The sequence below is a fragment of the Medicago sativa genome, chromosome 4 (genome assembly GCF_051527215.1).
Source record: "Medicago sativa cultivar Bolivia chromosome 4, Bolivia_mono, whole genome shotgun sequence".
NCBI lineage: Eukaryota > Viridiplantae > Streptophyta > Magnoliopsida > Fabales > Fabaceae > Medicago > Medicago sativa.
This window is the reverse complement of record NC_140752.1, coordinates 60,828,436-60,855,479: the sequence shown is the minus strand read 5'-3', so window position 1 is coordinate 60,855,479 and position 27,044 is coordinate 60,828,436. Positions and strand designations below refer to the sequence as shown.

Here is a 27,044-nt window from a genome sequence, read left to right as displayed (position 1 = left end):
TATCTTGTCATTGGTTTGCAACAATCACACAAGAATACTCTTGTGCAATAGACAAAACTTTTTTAGTTTTGAAATTTTAAGATTAATATCTCAAATTAGTAGAATTGATATTTCTTCTTTGATCTCCGAGTAATGCATGCATGTATATGTGGTTCAAGTCCAAGTTCAAATCCTCTCTACCATCCCATTCTGTTTTGGTTGGATGGTTTATTCCTTTGGTAGCATGAAATTGAGGTATGGAAAACTCAACACCATTATTTTTTCTTACAATTTTGACTTTAGAATTATGCTAGTTTTCTATCATATCTAGAAAATATTGGACAAGAATAGTGACTTAAGATTTATACTTTCACAATATTATCCAAGTAAAACGACTGTAGTCATCAAGAGAAGTGAAAAAATATTCATGTCCATTCACAAATTGAATACAAGTGAAAAAACTCATAGTAGCATTTACTAGCTTTTATTTGTGCTTAGTTGGAAATGTAACTTTATATTCATTGCATAATGGCATATATCACATACACAATTCTCATCTACGTAAACAAAAAGAAATTCCTGATGTATTCTAGGTAATATATGGTTTGACAAGTGTCTTAATAAAATATGCTAAATGGCTTCTTGAGGAATAAAAGTGGAGTGGAGACTGACTTGAGATGTGGCTATGATGGCTGACGTAGCTTGTCTGGCATGGTATTACATTCCCTCAAGTAGTTCGTTCAACTGAGGTTACAATACATTGAGAATCAATGCAGAATTTGGGTACTAATAGCAAATTTAAGTGTTCCTAAATACTTTGCTTATGACATGTGAACATTGGGAAATCTAACATGTATGGGTGATATATTTACTTGAAAGATTTTGAGTTTATTTTATAGCGGCACAAGAAAACAAGTGTTCAAGTATTGTATTCACATGCACTCGTGCCATACCAAAGTTGTTTAAAAATTTAAAATTGTTTTAAGTATGGAAAATGAGTTTATTTAAACATATGTTTTGGTCTGTGTAATGTAAGTAATGAAACAACAATTGAGAGATTGTTTTGTGGGGATTAAGTTTCGTTAACTATGATGGTGAGAAAAACATAAGAATGGGGGATTGAATCGTGTTGGCTATTTCTGAAAATCTTTTTAGAAGTTTAAACAAAGTAGAACAGAAAAATAATCTGAGAGAGATCAGAGTCAGATAGAGAGACAACACAAACAATTTTATCTTGTTTTACCCCACAATTCCAGGTTACTTCACGTCCCCTTGCATTTCCAAGGGATTTTTCACTTTAATCACACAAGATTATAATTGCTCCAACACACAAGTTAGTGACTTCCTTGCGTCACACAAGACGAATTATACAATCAGAGTTTAATAAAATAGTTTATATGTGTTTACACTTTCAAACTCAAAGAGTGGTAAACTAACTTAAAGCTTAAGAAACTTCTGACATATAAGAAATTCTTGGATACTAAGTTTGTAAGAATTTTCCTAAGTGTTTGAGTGCTTTTGAATTTGACAGAGTTTTAAAACTTGTAAAAATTCTTAATCTCTTAATTTTTTCAAACTGCTCAGGTCCTTATATAGGAGAGAAATAATAGAGCATGTGTTTGAAGATTGCCAACTCATCAAAATCGTCCTTGAGAAGCTTTGATTCGGACTCGAAAACTTTGCCTCAATTGGATAATGTAGTTAACTAGTACTTGAGAAGTCTTTTACTTCTTATGGAATGATCCGTTACACTCTATTTTACGTTGAAGTTCTTTGGTTGTTTCTGCACGTGCTTAGAAGTAGACAAACATTACTACCAGAACTTGAAAGCGACCTTCCATTAGAAGGAAACAAAACTGGTGAGAGTGAAGCATGCTATTTACATCGCCAGAACTTATTTCCTTCAGAGGTTGAATCCATCAGACTTGTTCTCATCAAAGTCTTCAAGACATCTTATGATTAGAGATTTGACTTTCTTTTGACCTTCCTTTAGATCATCTTCTAAGTCTTTAGAAGTTTTCAATGCTTTTATTGAGTACCATAATGCTTTCTCCTGTGCTCAAAACTTGATGCATCAGAACCAAAAGCTTGACCTTTAAGTCAGAATTTAATTATATGGTCCTGCACACTTGAACACACCTTAGAGTACCACATTATTCTTTCATATATTGTTATCATCAAAACCTTAGAGAAATTGCTCTAAAACCCACTCTAGTTCAACAAACTGATCATTTAATATCATTTCTTAATCAATTATATACTCCTCATATTTCAGTTATATGCCTTCATTTGTCCCTCATCGTACGTTTCCATGTCTGGAAAACGTTGCAAAATTCATTGTATCAATTAACTTTCGATGACCAAGCAAAATAGCCAATTGATTCAATGTAATATGATCATATAATGTATATGATTGTAAACCTAGGCCGATGACTTGCAACTAGCATCCACAAATGCTTCTACCTATGTCTCTTATAGAGAAAGTCCATGTCTAGCACTTCATAAGTCAAAAAATCATTTTCGGAATGCAAATCAGGAAAAGTGTTAAGAACTGAATAAACGCGGCTATAAGCCTCAAAACCGTTGCCTATATGAACACGCCACGGTTAAAGGTGCGTGGTATATACGGCCGTTGCCTATTCGTATAGGCCACGGTTAATTCACTTTAAGCCACAAAATGCTATAACCATCGCTAAAAAGTATGAAGTGGCCACGGATTCGATCATCGTTTTAGACCACGGTTTTGTTTAGGCCACGGCTTTAAGTGACAGTTTTGGGCCACGGTCATTCCAAAGGCCACGCTGAAAAAACGTGGCAAAAGGGGAACTTTACCAAAAAAAAATTAATTATTGGCGTATCACCCATATATCCTGGGGTGGTGCTTCATTTTCTAAAATATAAGTGGCTTACCCCATGATTATGCACATGCATCTAATATAAGAAACTCTACATGTTATTTTTTCAAGGTGCACACACTAATTAATTTTTTTTTTATAATTTGATTACATCAAATACTTCAAACAACAATCTTGAAATTATACAAATTTTTTAGTAAGTACATGCCAAAATTAGCATATAAATGTCTATTGAAGTGGTTACATCTTAAATCAAAATTATCATCAATTGACAACACACTTCAACTCATAGTAGACTTTTGAGACTTAAACAACATTCAAGACTTTCAACATGCTAATGAGCCTAGCTTCTTTGAAGTGTTAAATGAATTCTTTCTTGAATAAATAAATAATGGGAAATGTTAACTGGTGCCCCCGGGGCACGGGTTAAGGATATGAAAAAGGAAACTATATAGTAGTTAATGCATTGAAATTGTGTAATTAATTTATAATAAAGTCAAAAACATTTTCCTTTTATGGTAATAATTCCCTTTTATGGTATGCTTATCCAGTGCCCCGGGGCACCGGTTAGCATGACCCATAAAGAATACATAATGAGGAAAAATAAATAAAGACTTACAATCATGATAGTTACAATTAAATTAAGCTACAATACACTCCTTTTCCAATTAAACTCGTCATATTTTCTTCGAGTCTCCAAACCGTATCTTTTTCCGAATCTCCGCATCTTTGTCTACAACACAATTCTTAAACACTTTATGTTAAACTATAAGCAAATTTAGTCTAAAATGAGCAAATATAGTATAGACTTTCAAAGAATATTACTAGAGTCCATAAAACAAACCAAATTACAAAAACAAAAACATACCTAATAAACATACCTTACCAATTTTGCACAAATTTTAGCAAAAATTTGTTGGTCCAACACAGTGTATAAACTTTTACTTGCTCCTATTGCTCTTAAAAAGAAGACTCAAACAACAACTAAATTTAATATATATATCCTCTAAGGCTTTAATAGGAAGCTTAAAATTATCAATTTAACAAGAACAACATGTCTAATTTAGTGTCTCTTTCAAAAATTTGAAAATACAAATAAAACTTCCTTGAAATTCAATTTACAGAAGAGAAAGAAGATGAAACTCACCAAAAGGATATAAAATGTTAGTGGGTCACATTTTCCGGCGCGGTAGAGACTTTCTCCGGTGCGGTGGTTGTAACGCCCTCCTTTTTATTTAATTATTTTAAATAAGTTTTAGAATATATTTATATGATTAGTGTAATTTATAAGATTTATGTGATTTATATGATTTTAGGGAAATTTATGAGACGTTGTAACTTATTTTATTGTTTAATAAAATAAGATTCGAAAATAAAATAAATATTAAGTTGTGGGGTTATTTTGTGTAGAAATATATTTGTTATTTGATGAAGAGATATATTTGTTATTTTGTGTAGAAATATATATGTTATTTGGTGTAGAAATATATTTGTTATTTGTTAGAGATATATTTGTTATTGGTGTATTATTATTATTAAGTGGGGGAGAGATATATTTAATTTAGAAATAAATAAGATTATGAGGAATATAGTAGTTTTGAGGTGTAAGCGAAATAAGAAGGGGGTTAGAATAGAAAGAAGAATAAGTTGTTGGGCCAAAATAGATTTAGGAAGAGCGTTTAGTATTATAAATAGAGAAGCTTAGGTTAGAAAGAGTTTACCTTAAACCGCTTTTTGGAAAAGAGGAGAACAAGAAATAAGAGAAGAGAAGAGAAAAGTCAAGAGAAGAGGAGAATACCTTAGGAAAGAAGAACGCTGCTGCTGATTCAGGAATTAATCTAAGGTAAGGGTGAGACTAATTTTCAATAATATTAAGGGTATAATTCTATAGGATGAATTTAGCATGATTAGGTTAAGTTTTGGTGAGAATTGAGAATTAGGTTTAGGATCAATTTTGATGAATGAATCAAAAACAGATGTTAGATTGATGCAAAATTAGTGTACAGACCTTAGATATGACTTAAGATGATAATTAGATGCTATTTGGATGAAGGAATCATGAATATAGGTGAAAAGTTGTGATTTTTAGGTTTCTGGCCGTACTGACATCCATCGCTCGCACCTGCGAGCAAGAACACTCGCATCTGCGAGCTAGAACCCAGAACTCGCAACTGCGAGCAATGCAACTCGCAACTGCGAGTGACCTGTGAGCTCGCAACTGCGAGCAGAATAACTCGCCACTGCGAGTAAATACGTAGGAACCCAGAATGCACACTTTGCTCGCCATTGCGAGTGAAGTTACTCGCAACTGCGAGTTAGGCTGTTAGTTGCCCAAAATTGTCCCGATGCGATCCTTTCGCACGTATAGTCTTGAGCTGACCTTAGAAGTAAGAATGAGGGTGATTTAGAATGTTTCCAGATGTTACAGAAGTCTGTTTATATGACTGAAATGATTAGTAATGTTGCATGTATAATGTTATGATGTTTTTATGATATTTATGTTGATGTAATCCATTCCTTAAATGATGTTGAGATATCCCAACACTGTTGTATGTTGCTGCTGTTTTCTGTTGTCGACTGTTAGTGTCTTGAGGTTGCATGAGTCGGTCTATGTTGTTGGAATTTAAGAAGTTGTCCATGATTATGAGTCGTATGAGTTGTACACGTCGTTGTCTAAGTTGTTGGAAGTTGAGTCCATTGCATACTCATATAAGTTGGTTGAGGGCTTGATGCCCTGGAATGCTTAGTCATTCACATGATTGGTGAGGGCTTGATGCCCTGGAGCTTTTGCTCACTATGTTGGGGGCTTGATGCCCTGAAGAGCCTAATTACGCTCATATAAGTTGGTTGGGAGCTTGATGCTCTGTATTGGTACCAAATGCATTTGCATATCAAGAGGTTCATGATGTTTAAGTTGTCAAGATGTTGTCGAGTTGATAGAGTTGCATGGTCAAGGATGAGTTGTGTCGTCAAGTTGAGTGTTAAGTTGATTATGATTTGTGATGAGAATTAGTAATGGTATTGATGATTGTATTTGTTATGTAATGAAAAATAATGCTAATTGTTAATTGTTGATATGTTATTAATGTTTAAGTTGTTAAATGCATTTTATTGGATTATATGCTTAATGTATTGATTATGAAATCTCACCCCTTCTGCGTATATGTTGCCTCGACCGTGGGTAATGTGCAGGTAATAAAGATTAGAGGCGTTCATGAGTGGACTCTCAGTTGGTGTCTAGGTGCTCTGATACGTAACGGGATGGGGGCTTGCTTTTACTTCTATTCCTTACGTGTCTCTTTTATGAATTAATTTATGAGATTTTTCAATAAGGCCTGCGTGCCAAGACTTTTAAATGTTGAACTATTTTCCGCTGCAATAGTTTAAGATTTTTCATGATGTTGAATTTGAAGGATAATTATTATTATCCATTTTATGATTTAATTGAAGTATGTGACATTCCGTTGTGATCAAAATACTCCGATTTTAAATGAAATTTTCATGTTGGGAAAACGGGGTGTTACAATTGGTATCAGAGCAGGTCGGTCCGTCCGGCCAAGTAGATGAGTCGTTGTGTCGTGTCGTCATGTTTTCTAGTTAGTAGTTATGTTTTTTATGTGATCATGTTTAACTGACTAACTTGATGTGGTTTTTGTGTTTTGTTTGAAGAAGTAATGACTAAATTTATTTTCTATTGTGCTTGAATTTCGAGGACGAAATTCCTTTAAGTTTGGGAGAGTTGTAACGCCCTCCTTTTTATTTAATTATTTTAAATAAGTTTTAGAATATATTTATATGATTAGTGTAATTTATAAGATTTATGTGATTTATATGATTTTAGGGAAATTTATGAGACGTTGTAACTTATTTTATTGTTTAATAAAATAAGATTCGAAAATAAAATAAATATTAAGTTGTGGGGTTATTTTGTGTAGAAATATATTTGTTATTTGATGAAGAGATATATTTGTTATTTTGTGTAGAAATATATATGTTATTTGGTGTAGAAATATATTTGTTATTTGTTAGAGATATATTTGTTATTGGTGTATTATTATTATTAAGTGGGGGAGAGATATATTTAATTTAGAAATAAATAAGATTATGAGGAATATAGTAGTTTTGAGGTGTAAGCGAAATAAGAAGGGGGTTAGAATAGAAAGAAGAATAAGTTGTTGGGCCAAAATAGATTTAGGAAGAGCGTTTAGTATTATAAATAGAGAAGCTTAGGTTAGAAAGAGTTTACCTTAAACCGCTTTTTGGAAAAGAGGAGAACAAGAAATAAGAGAAGAGAAGAGAAAAGTCAAGAGAAGAGGAGAATACCTTAGGAAAGAAGAACGCTGCTGCTGATTCAGGAATTAATCTAAGGTAAGGGTGAGACTAATTTTCAATAATATTAAGGGTATAATTCTATAGGATGAATTTAGCATGATTAGGTTAAGTTTTGGTGAGAATTGAGAATTAGGTTTAGGATCAATTTTGATGAATGAATCAAAAACAGATGTTAGATTGATGCAAAATTAGTGTACAGACCTTAGATATGACTTAAGATGATAATTAGATGCTATTTGGATGAAGGAATCATGAATATAGGTGAAAAGTTGTGATTTTTAGGTTTCTGGCCGTACTGACATCCATCGCTCGCACCTGCGAGCAAGAACACTCGCATCTGCGAGCTAGAACCCAGAACTCGCAACTGCGAGCAATGCAACTCGCAACTGCGAGTGACCTGTGAGCTCGCAACTGCGAGCAGAATAACTCGCCACTGCGAGTAAATACGTAGGAACCCAGAATGCACACTTTGCTCGCCATTGCGAGTGAAGTTACTCGCAACTGCGAGTTAGGCTGTTAGTTGCCCAAAATTGTCCCGATGCGATCCTTTCGCACGTATAGTCTTGAGCTGACCTTAGAAGTAAGAATGAGGGTGATTTAGAATGTTTCCAGATGTTACAGAAGTCTGTTTATATGACTGAAATGATTAGTAATGTTGCATGTATAATGTTATGATGTTTTTATGATATTTATGTTGATGTAATCCATTCCTTAAATGATGTTGAGATATCCCAACACTGTTGTATGTTGCTGCTGTTTTCTGTTGTCGACTGTTAGTGTCTTGAGGTTGCATGAGTCGGTCTATGTTGTTGGAATTTAAGAAGTTGTCCATGATTATGAGTCGTATGAGTTGTACACGTCGTTGTCTAAGTTGTTGGAAGTTGAGTCCATTGCATACTCATATAAGTTGGTTGAGGGCTTGATGCCCTGGAATGCTTAGTCATTCACATGATTGGTGAGGGCTTGATGCCCTGGAGCTTTTGCTCACTATGTTGGGGGCTTGATGCCCTGAAGAGCCTAATTACGCTCATATAAGTTGGTTGGGAGCTTGATGCTCTGTATTGGTACCAAATGCATTTGCATATCAAGAGGTTCATGATGTTTAAGTTGTCAAGATGTTGTCGAGTTGATAGAGTTGCATGGTCAAGGATGAGTTGTGTCGTCAAGTTGAGTGTTAAGTTGATTATGATTTGTGATGAGAATTAGTAATGGTATTGATGATTGTATTTGTTATGTAATGAAAAATAATGCTAATTGTTAATTGTTGATATGTTATTAATGTTTAAGTTGTTAAATGCATTTTATTGGATTATATGCTTAATGTATTGATTATGAAATCTCACCCCTTCTGCGTATATGTTGCCTCGACCGTGGGTAATGTGCAGGTAATAAAGATTAGAGGCGTTCATGAGTGGACTCTCAGTTGGTGTCTAGGTGCTCTGATACGTAACGGGATGGGGGCTTGCTTTTACTTCTATTCCTTACGTGTCTCTTTTATGAATTAATTTATGAGATTTTTCAATAAGGACTGCGTGCCAAGACTTTTAAATGTTGAACTATTTTCCGCTGCAATAGTTTAAGATTTTTCATGATGTTGAATTTGAAGGATAATTATTATTATCCATTTTATGATTTAATTGAAGTATGTGACATTCCGTTGTGATCAAAATACTCCGATTTTAAATGAAATTTTCATGTTGGGAAAACGGGGTGTTACAATTGGTATCAGAGCAGGTCGGTCCGTCCGGCCAAGTAGATGAGTCGTTGTGTCGTGTCGTCATGTTTTCTAGTTAGTAGTTAAGTTTTTTATGTGATCATGTTTAACTGACTAACTTGATGTGGTTTTTGTGTTTTGTTTGAAGAAGTAATGACTAAATTTATTTTCTATTGTGCTTGAATTTCGAGGACGAAATTCCTTTAAGTTTGGGAGAGTTGTAACGCCCTCCTTTTTATTTAATTATTTTAAATAAGTTTTAGAATATATTTATATGATTAGTGTAATTTATAAGATTTATGTGATTTATATGATTTTAGGGAAATTTATGAGACGTTGTAACTTATTTTATTGTTTAATAAAATAAGATTCGAAAATAAAATAAATATTAAGTTGTGGGGTTATTTTGTGTAGAAATATATTTGTTATTTGATGAAGAGATATATTTGTTATTTTGTGTAGAAATATATATGTTATTTGGTGTAGAAATATATTTGTTATTTGTTAGAGATATATTTGTTATTGGTGTATTATTATTATTAAGTGGGGGAGAGATATATTTAATTTAGAAATAAATAAGATTATGAGGAATATAGTAGTTTTGAGGTGTAAGCGAAATAAGAAGGGGGTTAGAATAGAAAGAAGAATAAGTTGTTGGGCCAAAATAGATTTAGGAAGAGCGTTTAGTATTATAAATAGAGAAGCTTAGGTTAGAAAGAGTTTACCTTAAACCGCTTTTTGGAAAAGAGGAGAACAAGAAATAAGAGAAGAGAAGAGAAAAGTCAAGAGAAGAGGAGAATACCTTAGGAAAGAAGAACGCTGCTGCTGATTCAGGAATTAATCTAAGGTAAGGGTGAGACTAATTTTCAATAATATTAAGGGTATAATTCTATAGGATGAATTTAGCATGATTAGGTTAAGTTTTGGTGAGAATTGAGAATTAGGTTTAGGATCAATTTTGATGAATGAATCAAGAACAGATGTTAGATTGATGCAAAATTAGTGTACAGACCTTAGATATGACTTAAGATGATAATTAGATGCTATTTGGATGAAGGAATCATGAATATAGGTGAAAAGTTGTGATTTTTAGGTTTCTGGCCGTACTGACATCCATCGTTCGCACCTGCGAGCAAGAACACTCGCATCTGCGAGCTAGAACCCAGAACTCGCAACTGCGAGCAATGCAACTCGCAACTGCGAGTGACCTGTGAGCTCGCAACTGCGAGCAGAATAACTCGCCACTGCGAGTAAATACGTAGGAACCCAGAATGCACACTTTGCTCGCCATTGCGAGTGAAGTTACTCGCAACTGCGAGTTAGGCTGTTAGTTGCCCAAAATTGTCCCGATGCGATCCTTTCGCACGTATAGTCTTGAGCTGACCTTAGAAGTAAGAATGAGGGTGATTTAGAATGTTTCCAGATGTTACAGAAGTCTGTTTATATGACTGAAATGATTAGTAATGTTGCATGTATAATGTTATGATGTTTTTATGATATTTATGTTGATGTAATCCATTCCTTAAATGATGTTGAGATATCCCAACACTGTTGTATGTTGCTGCTGTTTTCTGTTGTCGACTGTTAGTGTCTTGAGGTTGCATGAGTCGGTCTATGTTGTTGGAATTTAAGAAGTTGTCCATGATTATGAGTCGTATGAGTTGTACACGTCGTTGTCTAAGTTGTTGGAAGTTGAGTCCATTGCATACTCATATAAGTTGGTTGAGGGCTTGATGCCCTGGAATGCTTAGTCATTCACATGATTGGTGAGGGCTTGATGCCCTGGAGCTTTTGCTCACTATGTTGGGGGCTTGATGCCCTGAAGAGCCTAATTACGCTCATATAAGTTGGTTGGGAGCTTGATGCTCTGTATTGGTACCAAATGCATTTGCATATCAAGAGGTTCATGATGTTTAAGTTGTCAAGATGTTGTCGAGTTGATAGAGTTGCATGGTCAAGGATGAGTTGTGTCGTCAAGTTGAGTGTTAAGTTGATTATGATTTGTGATGAGAATTAGTAATGGTATTGATGATTGTATTTGTTATGTAATGAAAAATTATGCTAATTGTTAATTGTTGATATGTTATTAATGTTTAAGTTGTTAAATGCATTTTATTGGATTATATGCTTAATGTATTGATTATGAAATCTCACCCCTTCTGCGTATATGTTGCCTCGACCGTGGGTAATGTGCAGGTAATAAAGATTAGAGGCGTTCATGAGTGGACTCTCAGTTGGTGTCTAGGTGCTCTGATACGTAACGGGATGGGGGCTTGCTTTTACTTCTATTCCTTACGTGTCTCTTTTATGAATTAATTTATGAGATTTTTCAATAAGGCCTGCGTGCCAAGACTTTTAAATGTTGAACTATTTTCCGCTGCAATAGTTTAAGATTTTTCATGATGTTGAATTTGAAGGATAATTATTATTATCCATTTTATGATTTAATTGAAGTATGTGACATTCCGTTGTGATCAAAATACTCCGATTTTAAATGAAATTTTCATGTTGGGAAAACGGGGTGTTACAGTGGTCGCCGGTGAAAATGCTCCAATAAAAAAATAAGTTTAGGGCTTTTGTTGCGAAAATCACGGGGAAAAAGATGGTGCGTTTAGTTTTTTAAATGGTGGCTCACGGTGGCCGGAAAGTAAGAGAGAAGGTGGAGGTTGGGGTTTTAAAAACCTCACTGATCTGAAAATAAATTTGGGGTTCTTTGTAGAGGAAGAAAGGAGGAATTTAATGGTGGTTTTATTTTTGTGTGGTGAGGTGAAAGTTGGCTAAAAACTTAGAGAGAAGATGGCTAAGGGTGGTAGCTATGAAGGAGAGAAAGAATAAACTTTCTCTGTGTTGTTTTCACGTGATAGAAGAAGAAAGAGAAAAAAGGATGGCTTTTCACTTGTCTATGTTTTCACTTGTTTCTTAATTCACTTAAAGCAGCAGCAGCAGCAACAACAACAACAACAACAACAACAACAACAATAATAATGTCCCGTGAGTGTAGCTCAGTTGGTAAGGGATAATTTGTGCAGGGGCCTGGGTTCGAATCCCAGATTCCCCACTTGTCCACACAATATATGTGTGAATATAACCACTAAGCTACCTGACCCAAAAAAAAAAATAATAATAATAACCAATAGAAAGACAGGAACTATCGTGTCCGTCTGTCCGCTCTTTTTACCGCGCTAATGTGTGTGTATGTTATTATGTTTGTTTGTATAATTTTGATTTCAACTTTTTAATTTTGAAATATTAATGGAAATTATTCGTACATCGATTTATCTACAAATTATTGTCAAATCATGAACAATTATTTATCAACTCGGCGTATTTTGGTTTGTCTGTATATACAATAAAAATAAAATAACGATCATTTTATTATTGATTATATTTATAGTGACATATATTCGATCTAATTTGTTACTTTTTTTAAGGATAAATAAAAAAAACTTGACATATACTCGTATCGTGTTTGTTACATAATATATTATGTGTGGCAACAAAATAATACTTCTAAATGATAAGGAAAAAATCAGACATATACAATTTGCTACATTTTATTTTAATATTTGAATTTACTTTTTTTTTTTTGTTATATGTACTATTTGCATTAAGAATTAAGAGTAATTTTGAAAAGAGAAAAAGTCAACCCAAAAGAGTCAAAAGAGAATATTTTCTTTATACATAGTATAAATAATAATATCCCTAAAATATAATAATAATAATAATAATGATGATGATGATGATGATGATGATGATGATGTATAAAAAAACATGTTTTGAATCTTTTGAGCAGGCTTTTTTCTTTCCAAAATTGCACTCAACTGTTAGTACAAATAACACATGGGTGAGCAACGGTCGGTTTCGGGCGGGTTCGGGGCTGAACCTGCCATGATGGATGAAACCGATCACCTGATTTCAAGGCCCAATTCCGCCCACATACACTTTCGGTTTGGGCGGTTCTCGGTTTGGGCTATTCTCGGTTTGGGCGGTTGGGTTGAATCGGTTATGGACTTTCGAAAATTGGGCCTTTTTTGAAAAAAATAATATAAAAATTCTGCTTTTTTTTAAAGTCCACTTTTAAGCCCAAAAATCATTGGGAGACTTTTTTATGTCCAAAAATCATTGTACATAAACTAAATGAATGCTAACTTGATCAAAAAAATCATTTAATTTAATGATATAATGTAATTTCTAGTATTAAAAGGATCTAATGATTATAATAATATATAAGAAAATACTAATAGTCATTATAAGAGCAACATCCATTGACAGAGAACTTGTGCAGTAGTAGCTACTCTACTTAAGTCTTGGCATCGACATGCAACATCTAGCAATTCAAATCATATGCTACTAGCACAGTAACATGTGTGCTCAATAGATAATAAACTGAACCTAATAATACTAAGTTTTGTCCCTGCTTGACTTGGATCACATTCGCACAAGTTCAGTCGTCTTACAATTATACCAAATCTAATCCACCATTAAACATATTACATACCCAAATGAGAAAAATTCTAGACAATTCAGAACATGGCATTAACGTTCATCCATTCTATGGTTTTTAACTGCTACTGCCAATGCCAACAAAGTTCCATCAATTCCTACAAAAAAATGAGATATCAATAAATTAAGTTAAGAAATAAACCAATAGTTCATAGTTGTATGATTCTAGCATTAACTTGTTATGCCGTCCTTAACACATGTGGTTCAGTATATTAATCAAACATCAAGCTGAGATATTATATCACTTAATCACCTCATTTGAAAATTGTTGTGAAAGTGCCTCAAAATTGAAGAAATTGGAATTCTGGTAGCAGAAAATCGGTGGCCGATTTTCAAAGCACGGTGGCCGATTTTGGACTCTGTTTTTTTGTCTGTTGGTTCTGTAAAAATCGGTGGCCGATTTGGTAAGCACGGTGGCCGATTTTGACAGCAGAAAATAAAACAGAAACATATTTTCGGGCCTAGATTTGTTCTAATTTTATTGAGGATTCTTTTACTATAAATATAGACATTGTATCAGTGTAAACCTTGAGATAGAGGGGGCTGAAACAAGGGTTTAGAAAGGCAACAACAAAACTAGGGTTTGTATAGAGTTTGTCTCTTTGGAACAAACACTAGGTTTTGAGGGTTGATTCACCTTGGGAAACACTATTAGGATTGAGTCTCTTGGTTACGGGAAGAGGCTGGGTTTTTGGTAGAATTAGGCGGGAGACTTATTCTTGTAACCCATTGATATCTCTTTTGTAACGTTACTCATCATATAGTGGAACGGATGGCTGCTCTCTCCCCCAGACTAGGTCAATTTGGACCGAACTGGGTAAACAGATTCTTTTGTGTTCTCTCTTCCTTTTCTCTCGCTGTTGTTTTCTACTTTTGGCTTGTGATTATAATTGTTCCATACACTTTGATTTTGGTTGCTTAATTATCCCTTGATCCACACATCAAGTTGTTATTGGTGTGAGTTTTTCATCGAATTCGCAACAAAAATTGTATCCAAATTTGCTTAAGGGAGAGGCCTGAAGCAACAAGTGTTGACTCCAACATCAGCAAGAAGTCTTGTAACAAGTAAAATCATGTTGGCAACAGCTTGTTGCAAATATCCATCAGCCATTGCAGCCTAAAACAAAAACTAAGTTATATTTCAAAATGACAAGCAATTGATTCAAAGAGCATAATTACTGATTTATTCTTGAATGGCAATTGACAAACCTTTTGCAAAAATTGACATAGCTACACAAGTTTAGCAGAATTGAAGTGGGCAGTAGCTTAACTGAACTCAGTTACAAGACATGGCATTTTTCAAATCATGGTTGAAATGAAATCAAACCAAACTAAGAGAGGCAGCAGCAGCAGCATCCAACAAATAGGTACTGAAAAATGAAACATGCTATTTAAATTGATACAATGCCATGTTAAAATAAAATAAATACATAATTTAAAACAACACAATATGAGAAAACTTACTGCATGTCCTTTTATATTCAAGTTTTAATGTCCAGATTCCAAAACAATGACAAATATCAACTCCAAAATTAAGATATTCCAAAACAAGCAGGGCAGTGAGTCATGACTTAGCAGTGACTCCAAAAAACTCAAAAAAATATGAGGCTGCAATGAAAAATAAAATATAATAAGCTAGTTGAAACTCAAATCTTAAAACTAACTAATAAATAAGATAAAACAGACGCAAAAATACCTAAAACTTCTCAATCACAACCAGAAGGTTGTGATTGAGAAGATGGAACAGCAGTGTCAGCAGCAGACGGTCCAACTTCTCTTCCATTTAGCGACAATTGATGAAATTCAAGATAAAATGAAGAAAAAAAGAGTTAAAATACATATCAAACACAAAATAAAACATAAAAAGAAAGGTTGCAGCCATACATATTAATACCTGTAACAATTTTATCAGATGTTTCAAATTCCTCTTGGATGTTCAAGGCTTTAAACTCACGGATGGAAGGCATTACCCAATTCTGAGTGCAAATTAATGCCTCAGCCATTTCAGGATTTAAACAGCTCCGAAAAGTGTCTAGAACTCTACCTCCCGTGCTAAAGGCACTTTCAGATGCTACAGTTGAAACAGGAGTGGCAAAAACATCCCTGGCCATAATTGACAATACCGGAAACCTGAGGCAGTTCTTTTTCCACCACAAAAGCACATCAAACTTCTCATCTCCATCCATGTTTGCTTCATCCAAATATTTCTCAAGCTCACTTTTCTGATCAATAGAATTCATATCCTTCAAATAACTCTTAAAAGCAACATTCCTAGCCAACCTTGTTGGTTGCTCAGCTGGAACATTAATTCCTACATTAGATGTACCACTAGATGATGGTTTATTCTTATTTTGTTGGCGATGGGCAGCAACATACCAATCATACAGTTTAAACAGCTTGTCCTTGACTTTGGATAACAACTCTTTACCAACAGCAGGTTGGTCATTGTACATGTTAGGAAACTCAAACTCCAAAAACCTCATCTTATAACAGGGATCAAGAATTACACCAAAATAAATGAGTTCATTCATGTTCGCAATATTCCCCCAGTATTTATCATATTTCAGTTTCATATCCCTTCCCATATCACTCATAACAGGATCTGAATCCAAAATAGCCATTTTTAACTCATTGTTTATGGTGGATAATTGGTGGAAAGCAGAATGTATTGTCAAACTTGTAGAAGCTGAAAAAACATTAGTGGCATCATAAAAGATTTTAAGAAATTTCATAAATGCACGTGCCTTATCCCAATCTTCATAGCTAGGGGGAGAACTATCCCCAAAGTACTCAAGATAGGTAATGTCTTCAACGTCAAGCTTATCAAAAGCAATTTGGTATTTTTCTGTCGCCGCCAACATTAGGTAGAGTGTGTTCCATCTAGTAGGAACATCAAGACAAAGAAGCTTTTTTGATGTAATTCCAGCAAAACCAACACATTCCTTAAACTTGGCAAGTCTTTGAGGGGAAGATCCACTACTACAAAAATGGGCTTATATAGCGCTTTTTTTTGGCTTTAGGTAGCGCTTTTGAAGCGCTATTGTAAATGGCGCTGGTAAAGGTAACATAGCGCTTTTTTTCCTGTATAAAGCGCTAGCTATAGCAGGGTTTATATAGCGCTTTATGTCAAAAAGTGCTAGCAAAGGTTCCCCTTAGATAGCGCTTTCAAAAATAAACGCCATCTAAGACAAGTTTAAAAACAGCGTTTTTGTTTTAAAAGCGCTATGTAACATTAGGTTTAGATAACGCTTTATAAAGGAAAAAAAAAGCGCTAGGAAAAGCATTTATTTTATTTTATTTTTGTCAAAAAAAAATTCCTTTCCAGATAGTGTTTTTTTATTAATTTAAAGTAATATATATATATATATATATATATATATATATATATATAAGTCTTAAATTTAAAGGGAAATGTATATAATTTAGGCACATTATAATTGAGACTATTATTTATCAAATAAAACATAACCATATCATAAAAAATGTATGTATATATAGCATAAAAGTCAAAAATGTATAGCCTCTAATATGGTAACATGGATATCTCTAAGAGTTACAACTAATTAGTTGACATAAAGATCAAAATCTTCTATGGTATCATGCAGTCTTCATCTATCTTCTTGGTCTTCTCAACATTTTTATCCAAAACAAGCACGCAAATCATCATTCATTTCCAAATTTCGTTCACTCTCCTCCACCTGAATATATACCAGAAAACACCATTAAGCAATCACGCTATATTATATTAGAGATAAATTCAAAGTACTGCTGATCATGAGTACAAATTAAAGCAAGATTATAAATTAAAACAACTACCACTTCTAGCAAATATATTTAGAAACATTAAACTCACCTTATTATAAAAAAAAAAAATCATATAATTGTTAGGCTGATCATGAACTGACACTATTCTTCTTAGATTTCTATTAGTTTATCTTTTGAGTATGTCACACACTTGAAACCATCAATGTATTGTATATATTATAACATTAAAAATAACCATGTTACTTAATAAACTTAATTATACATAGATATTATACTTTAATATAAAAAAAAACATACCAACTTTGGAATCTCATTTAGTTTTGAAATGAGAATATCTTTCATAAACCTCGTCACAAAGTACCCGCAATCTATACCATTTTCTTGGCGAGGACACTACAAAAAATAAAATAATAAGTAATTGTATAAGTTAGTTTATTTGGTATGCCATGTAGAAGTCACGATGGATGATTATGGAATTGATTAGTAGGTTATACAAAAGGCATATGCATAGTGTATATCATATTATCACATCATTCAATTAGTTTATTAGAAAATAATTCTAGTCACACACAAAAAGTGTTATTGTTTATATATATATAAAAAAAATTGAACCAAAAGAAAAATTATTCATCTTACTGGTTGTGTAGAGTTTAATTAAACCCTAAATCTTTAGTAAACAATTGTCAAATTTAAGTAATTATTCATCAAAAAAAAATTTGAATTTTCGATTGTCAAATTCATCCTAATCACTAACAGTGCAGTCTTAAATTTAGTTTGAACCTTGAAAACCTAAAATATCCAGATGAAAATATGAAAAAATTAAAGAATATTTGAGCTAAATTGAGGTAAGGAAAGAATGAAGATGGTACCTGAGATGCAGAATTGAGTATTGAAAAAGCTGTAACCAGTCGACGGCAGCGACGATATGATGCACCGCAATTAAGAGTGAGATAGAGGTGGTTGTTCTGGAATGAATCGAAAGAGACGGTTATGGTTTTGGAATAGATCGAAGGAAGCGAGTGATGGTGATGAATGAATTGATAGATATAGGTGGTTGATGATGAATGAATCGATAGAGGTGGTGGTTCTGGACTGAATTGCCTGCACACGATCTAATGAAAGTTTTGAGTAAAGTAGTTTTGGGTTATGTTATTAATTGCTTTAAAAAATACGTTTAATGAAAATTATGTTATAGTTTTTATTTTATCTTTAGGATGCATTAAAATAGGGATTTCCATTAAAATTGGGATTCTTTGTTACTTTTGAGTATATAACAAAAAGAAGTTACGCTTTGTTGTTAGTGTATAAAGCGTTTTTTTTGTGTAACAAAAAAAAAGCATTTTTTTTCAAATATAAATAAAAAAATAACGCAAACTTCATATAAATAAAAAAAAAAAAGCGCAAACTTCATGAAAATTATGTTATAGTTTTTATTTTATCTTTAGGATGCATTAAAATAGGGATTTCCATTAAAATTGGGATTCTTTGTTACTTTTTAGTATATAACAAAAAGAAGTTAAGCTTTGTTGTTAGTGTATAAAGCGTTTTTTTTTCAAATATAAATAAAAAAACAAAAAACGCAACCTGCAAAGTAGGATTTATGGAAAAGTAGGATTTAGTGGGACCAGGACATTTGATTTGTTTTTTTTAGTTTGGATTTGTTTTTTGGGAAAAAGTTTAGATTTGTTTTTTTTGAAAAGTTTAGATTTAGTTTGTTATATATAATATATATAACAAAGGTTTGTTATATATATGGTAAAAGAATTAAAAAAGGTTTGTACCAATTTTTTTTATAAAAAAAAGGCGTGCTTTGTTACTGCAATCCATTTTTCATTTTTTATTTGAAAGATGCAATCCATTTTTCATAAAAATTCAAAAAATATTTGAAATATGCTATGCAAGGGATCGAACAGGGGACCTGTTAGTTAATGTACATTAAATCAGTTAATAAAATGGCGCTTTTTTTAACCTATAAGCGCTATCTTTCTCAAGCATACAATAATGCTTTTTTAACCTATAAGCGCTATTTAAGGTTGATTTATATATAGCGCTTTTCATAAAAAGTGCCATATACGATTAATCATGTTTTTTATTTAAATAACTATTATTTTTATTTAACCTATACTGACGCTTTCAATACAAAGCGCTATATATACTTAAAATGATAGATAGCGGTTTTTCAAAAAAGCGCTAGCTAAGACCTCCGTGTTTTAATTTATAGCGCTTTAGTGTTAAAAGCGCTATTTATGAGGGGCTATATTTTCCCAATTTTGTAGTAGTGATCTCACAAACTTCACAGTAGTGCGAATTTTAGAAATGACTAAATTGTTAGTTTTCAAGCCATCAAGGACAACCAAGTTCAGAATGTGAGCACAACACCTAAAGTGCAAGTACTCTCCATCTAACACCAACCCATTCATGTTATTAAGCCTCCTTCTCAAAACTCCCACAACCACATCATTTGATGATTCATTATCCACAGTGATTGTTGAAACATTTCTAAGACCCCAGTTCCTTAAAACATCCTCCACATGTTTACCTATGGTATCACCTCTATGGTTGGGAACTACACTGAAGCTAATAATTCTTTTAACATAGTTCCAATCATTATCAACAAAGTGGGCTGTGAGAACTAAATAACCTAGATTCTGGACAAATGTCCAACAATCAATTGTGAGTGAAACCCTAGAGCAATCAGATCTAAACAATGCCCTCAATCTTGCTTTTTCTTCTACATACAACTTAAAACAATCCCTTGGTATTGTGTGCCTAGAAAGGACTACAAATTGCGGTTGTAAGGTTCTACAGAACTGTTTGAATCCCTCACCCTCAACAAGCCTAAAAGGTTTTTCATCTAAGATAATGAACTTTGCCAAAGCCTTCCTACAAAATTCAACATTAAACCTATGGCTTGCTGCTCCCAAGTCTACCCCACCAGCTCCATTAGGGTCAAAAGTCAGTACAGTTTGATTAGGATCTCTACTTAAGAGATTGGGATCTTTAGGAAAAATTTTAGAGTGTGCAAGCATACTTGTAGTTCCATGAGTTTTAGGGTCACAATGATACCTCTTAGCACAATAGTTGCAAGCGGCTAGTGGCTCTATAGATTCGGTTTCAGGCACTCTGGTGAAAGTCTTCCAAGCTGGTGATGTTCTTCTAGGGCCACTTGCATTAGCCTTCATTTTCTTTGATGGCCTAGGTGGAAGAGATGCAGGATCAGCAGCTGGAGTGTTTTCAGCAGGGCTGTTTGCAACTGGAGTGTTTTCAGCAGGAGAGTTACCAGCTCCACCATCATTTGCAGCAGCAGGGTTAGTTTGAGTTGCAATAGGAGTGTTTCCTTGACTTGCTGAAAAAATGAAGAGCATAATCAAGTAAGTAAAAATAGTAAATAACTAGTAAAATACATAATCATCATCATCACATCATTAAAACATAATAAGTAGCAACATACAATATCAAACTAACATACATCATCACATAATTTACACAGCTAAAACAGAAGTACAAATTTAAATAAAAACTTAACACAGATTAATCAAATAGATGTTCAGACTTACCATTTTCAACAGGTTCCATTTCTCCAACAGATTGTGTCAGCTAGTTACAATGTAGTAAATGAGAATTTTTCTTCCTCTCTGTATTCAAAATAAAGAAATAACATTAAACATACTATCATTAAATTTAAACTAAACAAAACATTAAAAATAAATCCTAAAATAAAATAAAAAAGCAAAAAAATACCATTTTTTCCATAAAGAAAAAGAAAGAGAAATAGAGAATTGAAGCCTAAACTTATTGTTTTCAAGTTTGAACCCAAAAATAGAGAGAAAATTAGGAAACCCTTAAAGATTTCAAACCCTAATTTTTATGGAAGAAAACATACAAAAAGAGATATACAGTTTAAACTTGAAGTAATGAAATGAGTGAACTAAAAATCAAAGTGAGTACTGAGTAGTGAATAAAAAAAAAAAACTAGAATACAAGAAAAAAATGGTGAAAGGAAAAACTCAAATTGAAAATAGTGAGTAGTAGTGAAATTAATGTCTATTTTTTCTTACCAAATGAGAGTGAAGAGGGAAGCGAACGCAAGTTTGTTGATCTAGGTAGTTGAGAGAACAATGGAGATTGGAGAGGGATGTTTGGGTTTGAGGTTGGAAAGAGAATACATCGGGTCAACGCCGTTTCAACAATCAGATTAGATATAGGGTTTGGAAGGATTGTGTGTGAAAATTGATATTTATATGATGGATATTGGATTGGATATTAGTTTTGGGCTGGTTCTCTATTGGGCTTTAATAGCAAGTCCCTTATTTTTGAGTAAGTGTTCGGTCGGGTTCGGTTATCACGGTTTTGTTTTGGGCAAAACCGATCCCGACCGTATTAACCCACCTGAAAACTGCCTTGCTTCACCCGTGACCCGTTTAACCCATCCCAACCCGCCCGATTGACAAAATTCAGATTCGGTTTTACCGGTCTCGGGCGGGTTAGGGTCCTGTGCTCAGTCCTACATATAACAAATAAATAAGAGTAAATTCAAATATTAAAATGTGGCCTAATATATTGCAAAACTGTGGCTAGAAATGCTTTAGGCCATGCTTTTTTTAGAATGGCTTTTGAACAAGAACAGACCACGGTTTCGGATTACGGCTTAGGTAACTACGGCTGAAAAGCGTCGCCTAAAAAGTAAAGGCAACGGCTGACCTAATCCAACGATATACATATGTGGCTTGTTCATGATAGGCTACGGTTTTCAGTTGGATATAGACCGAAGTATACAAGCTTTTCCACATGTAAAAAGCCGTGGCTTATATACCTTTAGACAACGGTTATTCACCCGTGGACTAAAGTTCCGTTGCCTAAAGTCAAAAATGGTGTAGACATCAATATAACATAATAGAATTTATATATAACCATCTAGATTAAGTATCTTCAAAAGAGTCATATAAGCTACATATAATCCCAACAATAGAAAGGATTTGTTATACATAACCTTACAACAAGAAACAAGAAAAAAGTTTAGACACAAAAGCTGATTCCTTGTTCTTTGTCGCCATACCTTTCTCCTCTAGATCACTATCTCTATATCTCTTTTTTATTTTTTATGTGTTCTTCATCTTTGTACATGAGATTTGTCCTCCATAAATTGATATGGAATTGATACCCTTAAAGAGAAATAAGACACCTATTTATAAGATTCTTATAACTATGAATTTTCTAGGCGAATTGATGCTCGCCAAGTGAATCCGAGCTTTCTTCAAATTGTGGGAAATGACAGTTCATACAATCAGATCACTAAAACGCCATGAATTGCCAGGTGAATTGATGCTCACCTAGTGAATTTGCTCTTGCATGTCCCTGGAAAAATCTTCAGAACTCCTCGTTTCTATCTCTCTTAGCTCGCCTAGCGAATGTGCTCTGCCTCATAATCCGTTTCACTCACTACACCAATTTTGGCTTTAGGCAACGAAACTTTAGGCCACAGATTTGTATATGTTGACAAGTTTATATACTTTGCCCGTTGTCCAGCTGAAAACCATTGCCTATTCAGATATATCCACGCTTCATTAACCGTGGCAATAACCCAGCCGTTGCCGATTCCTTTTAGGCGACGAATTTGGGATGTTGCTAGACAAACTACGAACTGGAACCGTGGTTTTTGTTTTTTAATAGGTTGCATTTAAGAAAGCATGACGTAAAATCCTTCTTGCCACAGTTTCGTTATCATTTACGCCGCACTTAATAATTGTTGCTTAAGACATTTGTAATAAGTGGGCTTTCCTCGTGAGCTTAGCTCAGCTCAGTTGGTAAGGACAATGCATAATATATGTAAGGTCCGGGGTTCAAATCCCAGCCACCACAAAAAAAATCCGTGGGCTAAAAATGTTTCATAGCCTGTGATATTTCCTTCATCTTTTTAGTCATTCTTATTCCCTCTTCTATAATATGACATTTAGTGACTACTAAAACTATAATCTTACTCCATTTTAATTATTTGACACGTCATCAAAATTAAATCATTTTGTGTCTTTTATTTCAACCTTTCCCTATTATTTTCACTTTAAAAACTGTCAATAAAACAAACTTGATTTGTCAAAAAAATTAAAACAAACTTACTCATAACCAAAACAAAAAAAGACTTCTTATAATAACTCACTTACAAACAAATTTTCTCATAATTACTCACTTTTCACTTCTAAATATCTATAATGAAACTTTCAAAAAAAAAATTAGAGCTGAAAATAATCTCCAATAAAAACCGATAATCTATTATCTAATTAAATAATTTTTGATAAATACATTATATTATAATCATTTGACGTCTTTGAATTTTTTTATTCTTTTGTAACGAAAAATCGCTTTTTGAGGGAAATAAAAGAATTGGTCAAAAACAATGAGATGGTTGTCACAGTTGTTTCCCCCACCTCAAATCTTCAAACAATGATTCAATCTCTCTCCCTCACGGCTGCTTCTTCACCTTCATGGCTGGAACCTACTTGTCCACTTCCAAAGCCACCATGAAAATTCTGCGATTTGCATATATCTTCCCTTTCAGACATGACAACTTCTATTTATGTGTTTTCTTTTTTATGTTTGCACTTGCTGTGTTTGACAAAAAACCTCAAAAGGGTTTTGTCTTTTGGAACAAAGTAATGTGTGTATTTTGGCATTCCGTAGTGACAGAAGAAGCTCAAGGGGCTAACAACCATTGCAACTAACTTTTTAATCATCAAGTAGCTTTCGAACATTCGAGAAAAGTGGCCAATCTTGAGACCAAATATAGTCGAATTGCGCGAACAGAAGTCAAAGAAATCATCCATAATTGGATTTGGAGAAAGATTGTGGATTCTCAATCACATATTGCCATTGTACGTGTTTTTAAGAGATTGGATGGGTGGATGTTAGGTTGTTGTTATTGATTTTGTTGTATCTTTTTGGCTTTTTAACAACCTGTGTATTGTCAATTATGTGTATGTAGACTTTTCTTTTAGGATTGCTCCTAGATTATGGATGGGGAATGCCCTAATTCAAGTGTCTCATGCTATCTATAATGTTGTTTTCTATGAAATGAAGCTGTTTTACCATAAAAAAGGACTATCCATGATAGAAGGAAATGAGATATTTAAACGTGTAACTAGTTCACTAACTCACAATTGAGAAGTAAAATAGTTAGGAGTTATTAATTACAACCTAACAGATATAGTTATGAACTAACTCTAAAACCTTGGCTTCGCTTGTGTGTGGTTTGAGGTGTTTTGTAAGGTGATCCGCCTATAAACGGCGCCTTTGTAGCTTTTTCTTTTGGCCTTTCCGCAAGCTTTTGTGCGTCTTGCACTTCTCGTCGAGAATAATATTAACTTTTTCAAACAAAAAAAAAAGACATCAATACTTCATGCAGGTAGAGGATCCCAATATTATTGTCCGAATAAACTGATCTACATCCTTTAACCAAATTGAAAAGTCTTCATCATGTTTGTTTCCTCCCATTAGGAATCACTTCATCCTCTTCCATAATTTCTTGTTCTAAGTTTGGAACTAAATCAAATTTATAATCTCACCCTACATTTCCTTTGTTCAACCATGCATGCCAAAATTTTCAAATCGAGTCCATTCACCTCCCACTTCAACTGTTCAATTTTAAAATTTTGAAAAACATTAGTCTTTGTCAAGTAATTTAGAGACTAAATAAATTTGAAAATTTTCAAAAACTTTAGTCTTTGTCAAATAATTTTAGAGACTAAATTAACGGATCTAAATAACACTAATATGATTAAAGATTTTTATCGGGAAAAATGATTAAAGATTTTTAATTTAAATGACTACTTTAAAAAATTAATAATTTCAAGGGGCCAAATTGACAATAATCTGCAATTTTTCAAATTAGAATAGTGATTCCTCTAAGTTTAAGCTTGGTATTGTTGAGTAGCTAGTGTGAGCTGGAAGTCTCGCATTATTTGAAAAAGTGGAGGTTAAAAAATTATAAGTGAAAGGACTCATAAATCTGACGCCTTAAGGTTTTGAGTTAAAGTGTGATCTTTCTTTCCTTTGTGTGGTTGGTCTTGGTCTAATATGGATGATCCTCGAAGATCCCCTCGTGACCCAACAATGGTATCAGAACCAAAGTTCAGCAAGATTTTAAACGGCTCCTTGTGTCAAAAATCGTCCTGGCAAGATGTTCAGGTTGCATGTTTTGTTGAGCAGCATCAACAACGATTCCATTCAAGTACAAGTGTACGTGGGTGCAAAAGCTTCTGCTTGAGGGGGACATGTACAAGTGTATGTGGATGGAAAAACTTCCATTTGAGGGAGAGCATAATAAATTGATGGGCTCACACTTGAAGGTGAGATTGTTGTGTATTAGGTGTGAGTTGAAAGTCCCACATTACTTGGAAAAGTAGAAGTTGAAAAATTTATAAATGAGATGATCCATAAACCTAATGCTTCACGGCTTTCGGTTAAATTGTTGTGTCAAATTCATTTGTGTAATTCTCTACACTCCATTTGTGATCCAGCATATATACATTTAACATACATAAATGTATCCACATTTATTGCCCGACGTGCATGAAATGGAAAGGAGCTTATGAGAAAAATGTAATTCTTTGTATTTTTTTACAGAAAATAATAAATAAAACTTCGTATATTTAGTTTATTTGTTTATAAGTCTTATAATTTTAAAGTCTTATAATTTTTATACATAGCAACTAAACCAATTGGAAGGGCCATATAGGCATATACCCGCTAACAATTCAAATTCTTTAAATTTTTTTTTTTTTGCAACCAGGTCTCTTGGAATATTTAAACATATTATTGATTGAGTAATGGACAATCTGCAATGTGTCTGAATTGGAGAAAAGTGTTAGTTTGCTGACAGAACAATATGATATTGTTTGGAGGTTACTGAATTTGATTGGCAAGAAACAAATAGAAACAAATGGAACATCATGTAACCACTACAGTACTTTAATATAGGAAATTAAATTCACCCTATATGCATGAATATTTTTTTATATATCCTTTTGTAGCCATTTGCTTTTCGGCCGGCTTCTTACATATTTATGCATCTCACCGTACATATTGATAAATTGATAATTTCTTTTTAGTCAAAGGGTCACAATCTCTATTGTCATCTTAATTTGTATGCTTGTTATAGAATAATAATGTCATGATGTAATTTTAATCAAAGAAGATTGATCCCTATAAATATTCAAAATTTAGTTTTTAGTTTTTATAAAATAAAATCATACTTTTTAGTTCTGTGACATTTTCTTTTAGTGTTTCAGGGACCGAAAATGTTGACATAAATCTAAAATTGTTAATGAAAAAAGGACAAAAAATACTAACAGAAAATTTTACAAAGATTAAAGGGTTAATTATGTTTTTGGTCCCTACAAAATTGCGACCTTGTAAGTTTAGTCCTTACTTAATTTTAATAGCATTTTTAGTCCCTACAAAAAATTTCTGCACTCAATATTAGTCCTTACTCAATCCAAATTTGTTTAATTTATGCTTAAACTCTTACGTTTTTCAACAATTTTTTACAGGCGTGTTAATAACGTTATTAAAAGGTCCTCCAAAAAAAATATCGCAAAAATTTGATTTCTACGTTCATATTTTTTTTTACTTATATCCTAAACTTTTGTCGTTTTAAAAAATTCATATTTAATTTATTTCATGTTAAAAAATTATAGATTTTAGTAAATGAACATTTCATAGTGTTCTAAACTTGTATAAAAAGAATCGTTAAAAAATTTAATAGTTTAAGGATAATTAAACAAAATTTATTTTAGAAGGGACTAAAATTATAAGTAATTTTTTTTTTGTAGGGATTAAAAAAGCTATTAAAATTAAGTAAGGACTAAACTTAGAAGGTCGCAATTTTATAGGGACCAAAAACA

At 33.2% G+C, this 27,044-nt stretch overlaps 1 protein-coding gene across 1 annotated transcript; it reads right to left on the bottom strand.

Annotated features, from left to right (window-relative positions):
- Window positions 1-15,089: 15,089 nt before the first annotated feature.
- Window positions 15,090-21,343, bottom strand: LOC146930375 (zinc finger BED domain-containing protein RICESLEEPER 2-like). Its single transcript, XM_085707546.1, has 5 exons — window positions 21,207-21,343; window positions 20,706-20,783; window positions 19,433-20,494; window positions 15,278-16,357; window positions 15,090-15,157 (listed from the first exon to the last, which is right to left on the bottom strand). Exons 2-5 carry the CDS (start codon window positions 20,722-20,724, stop codon window positions 15,090-15,092), a joined length of 2,229 nt encoding a protein of 742 aa, XP_085563672.1. The 5' UTR covers window positions 20,725-20,783; window positions 21,207-21,343.
- Between the last annotated feature and the right edge of the window lie 5,701 nt (window positions 21,344-27,044).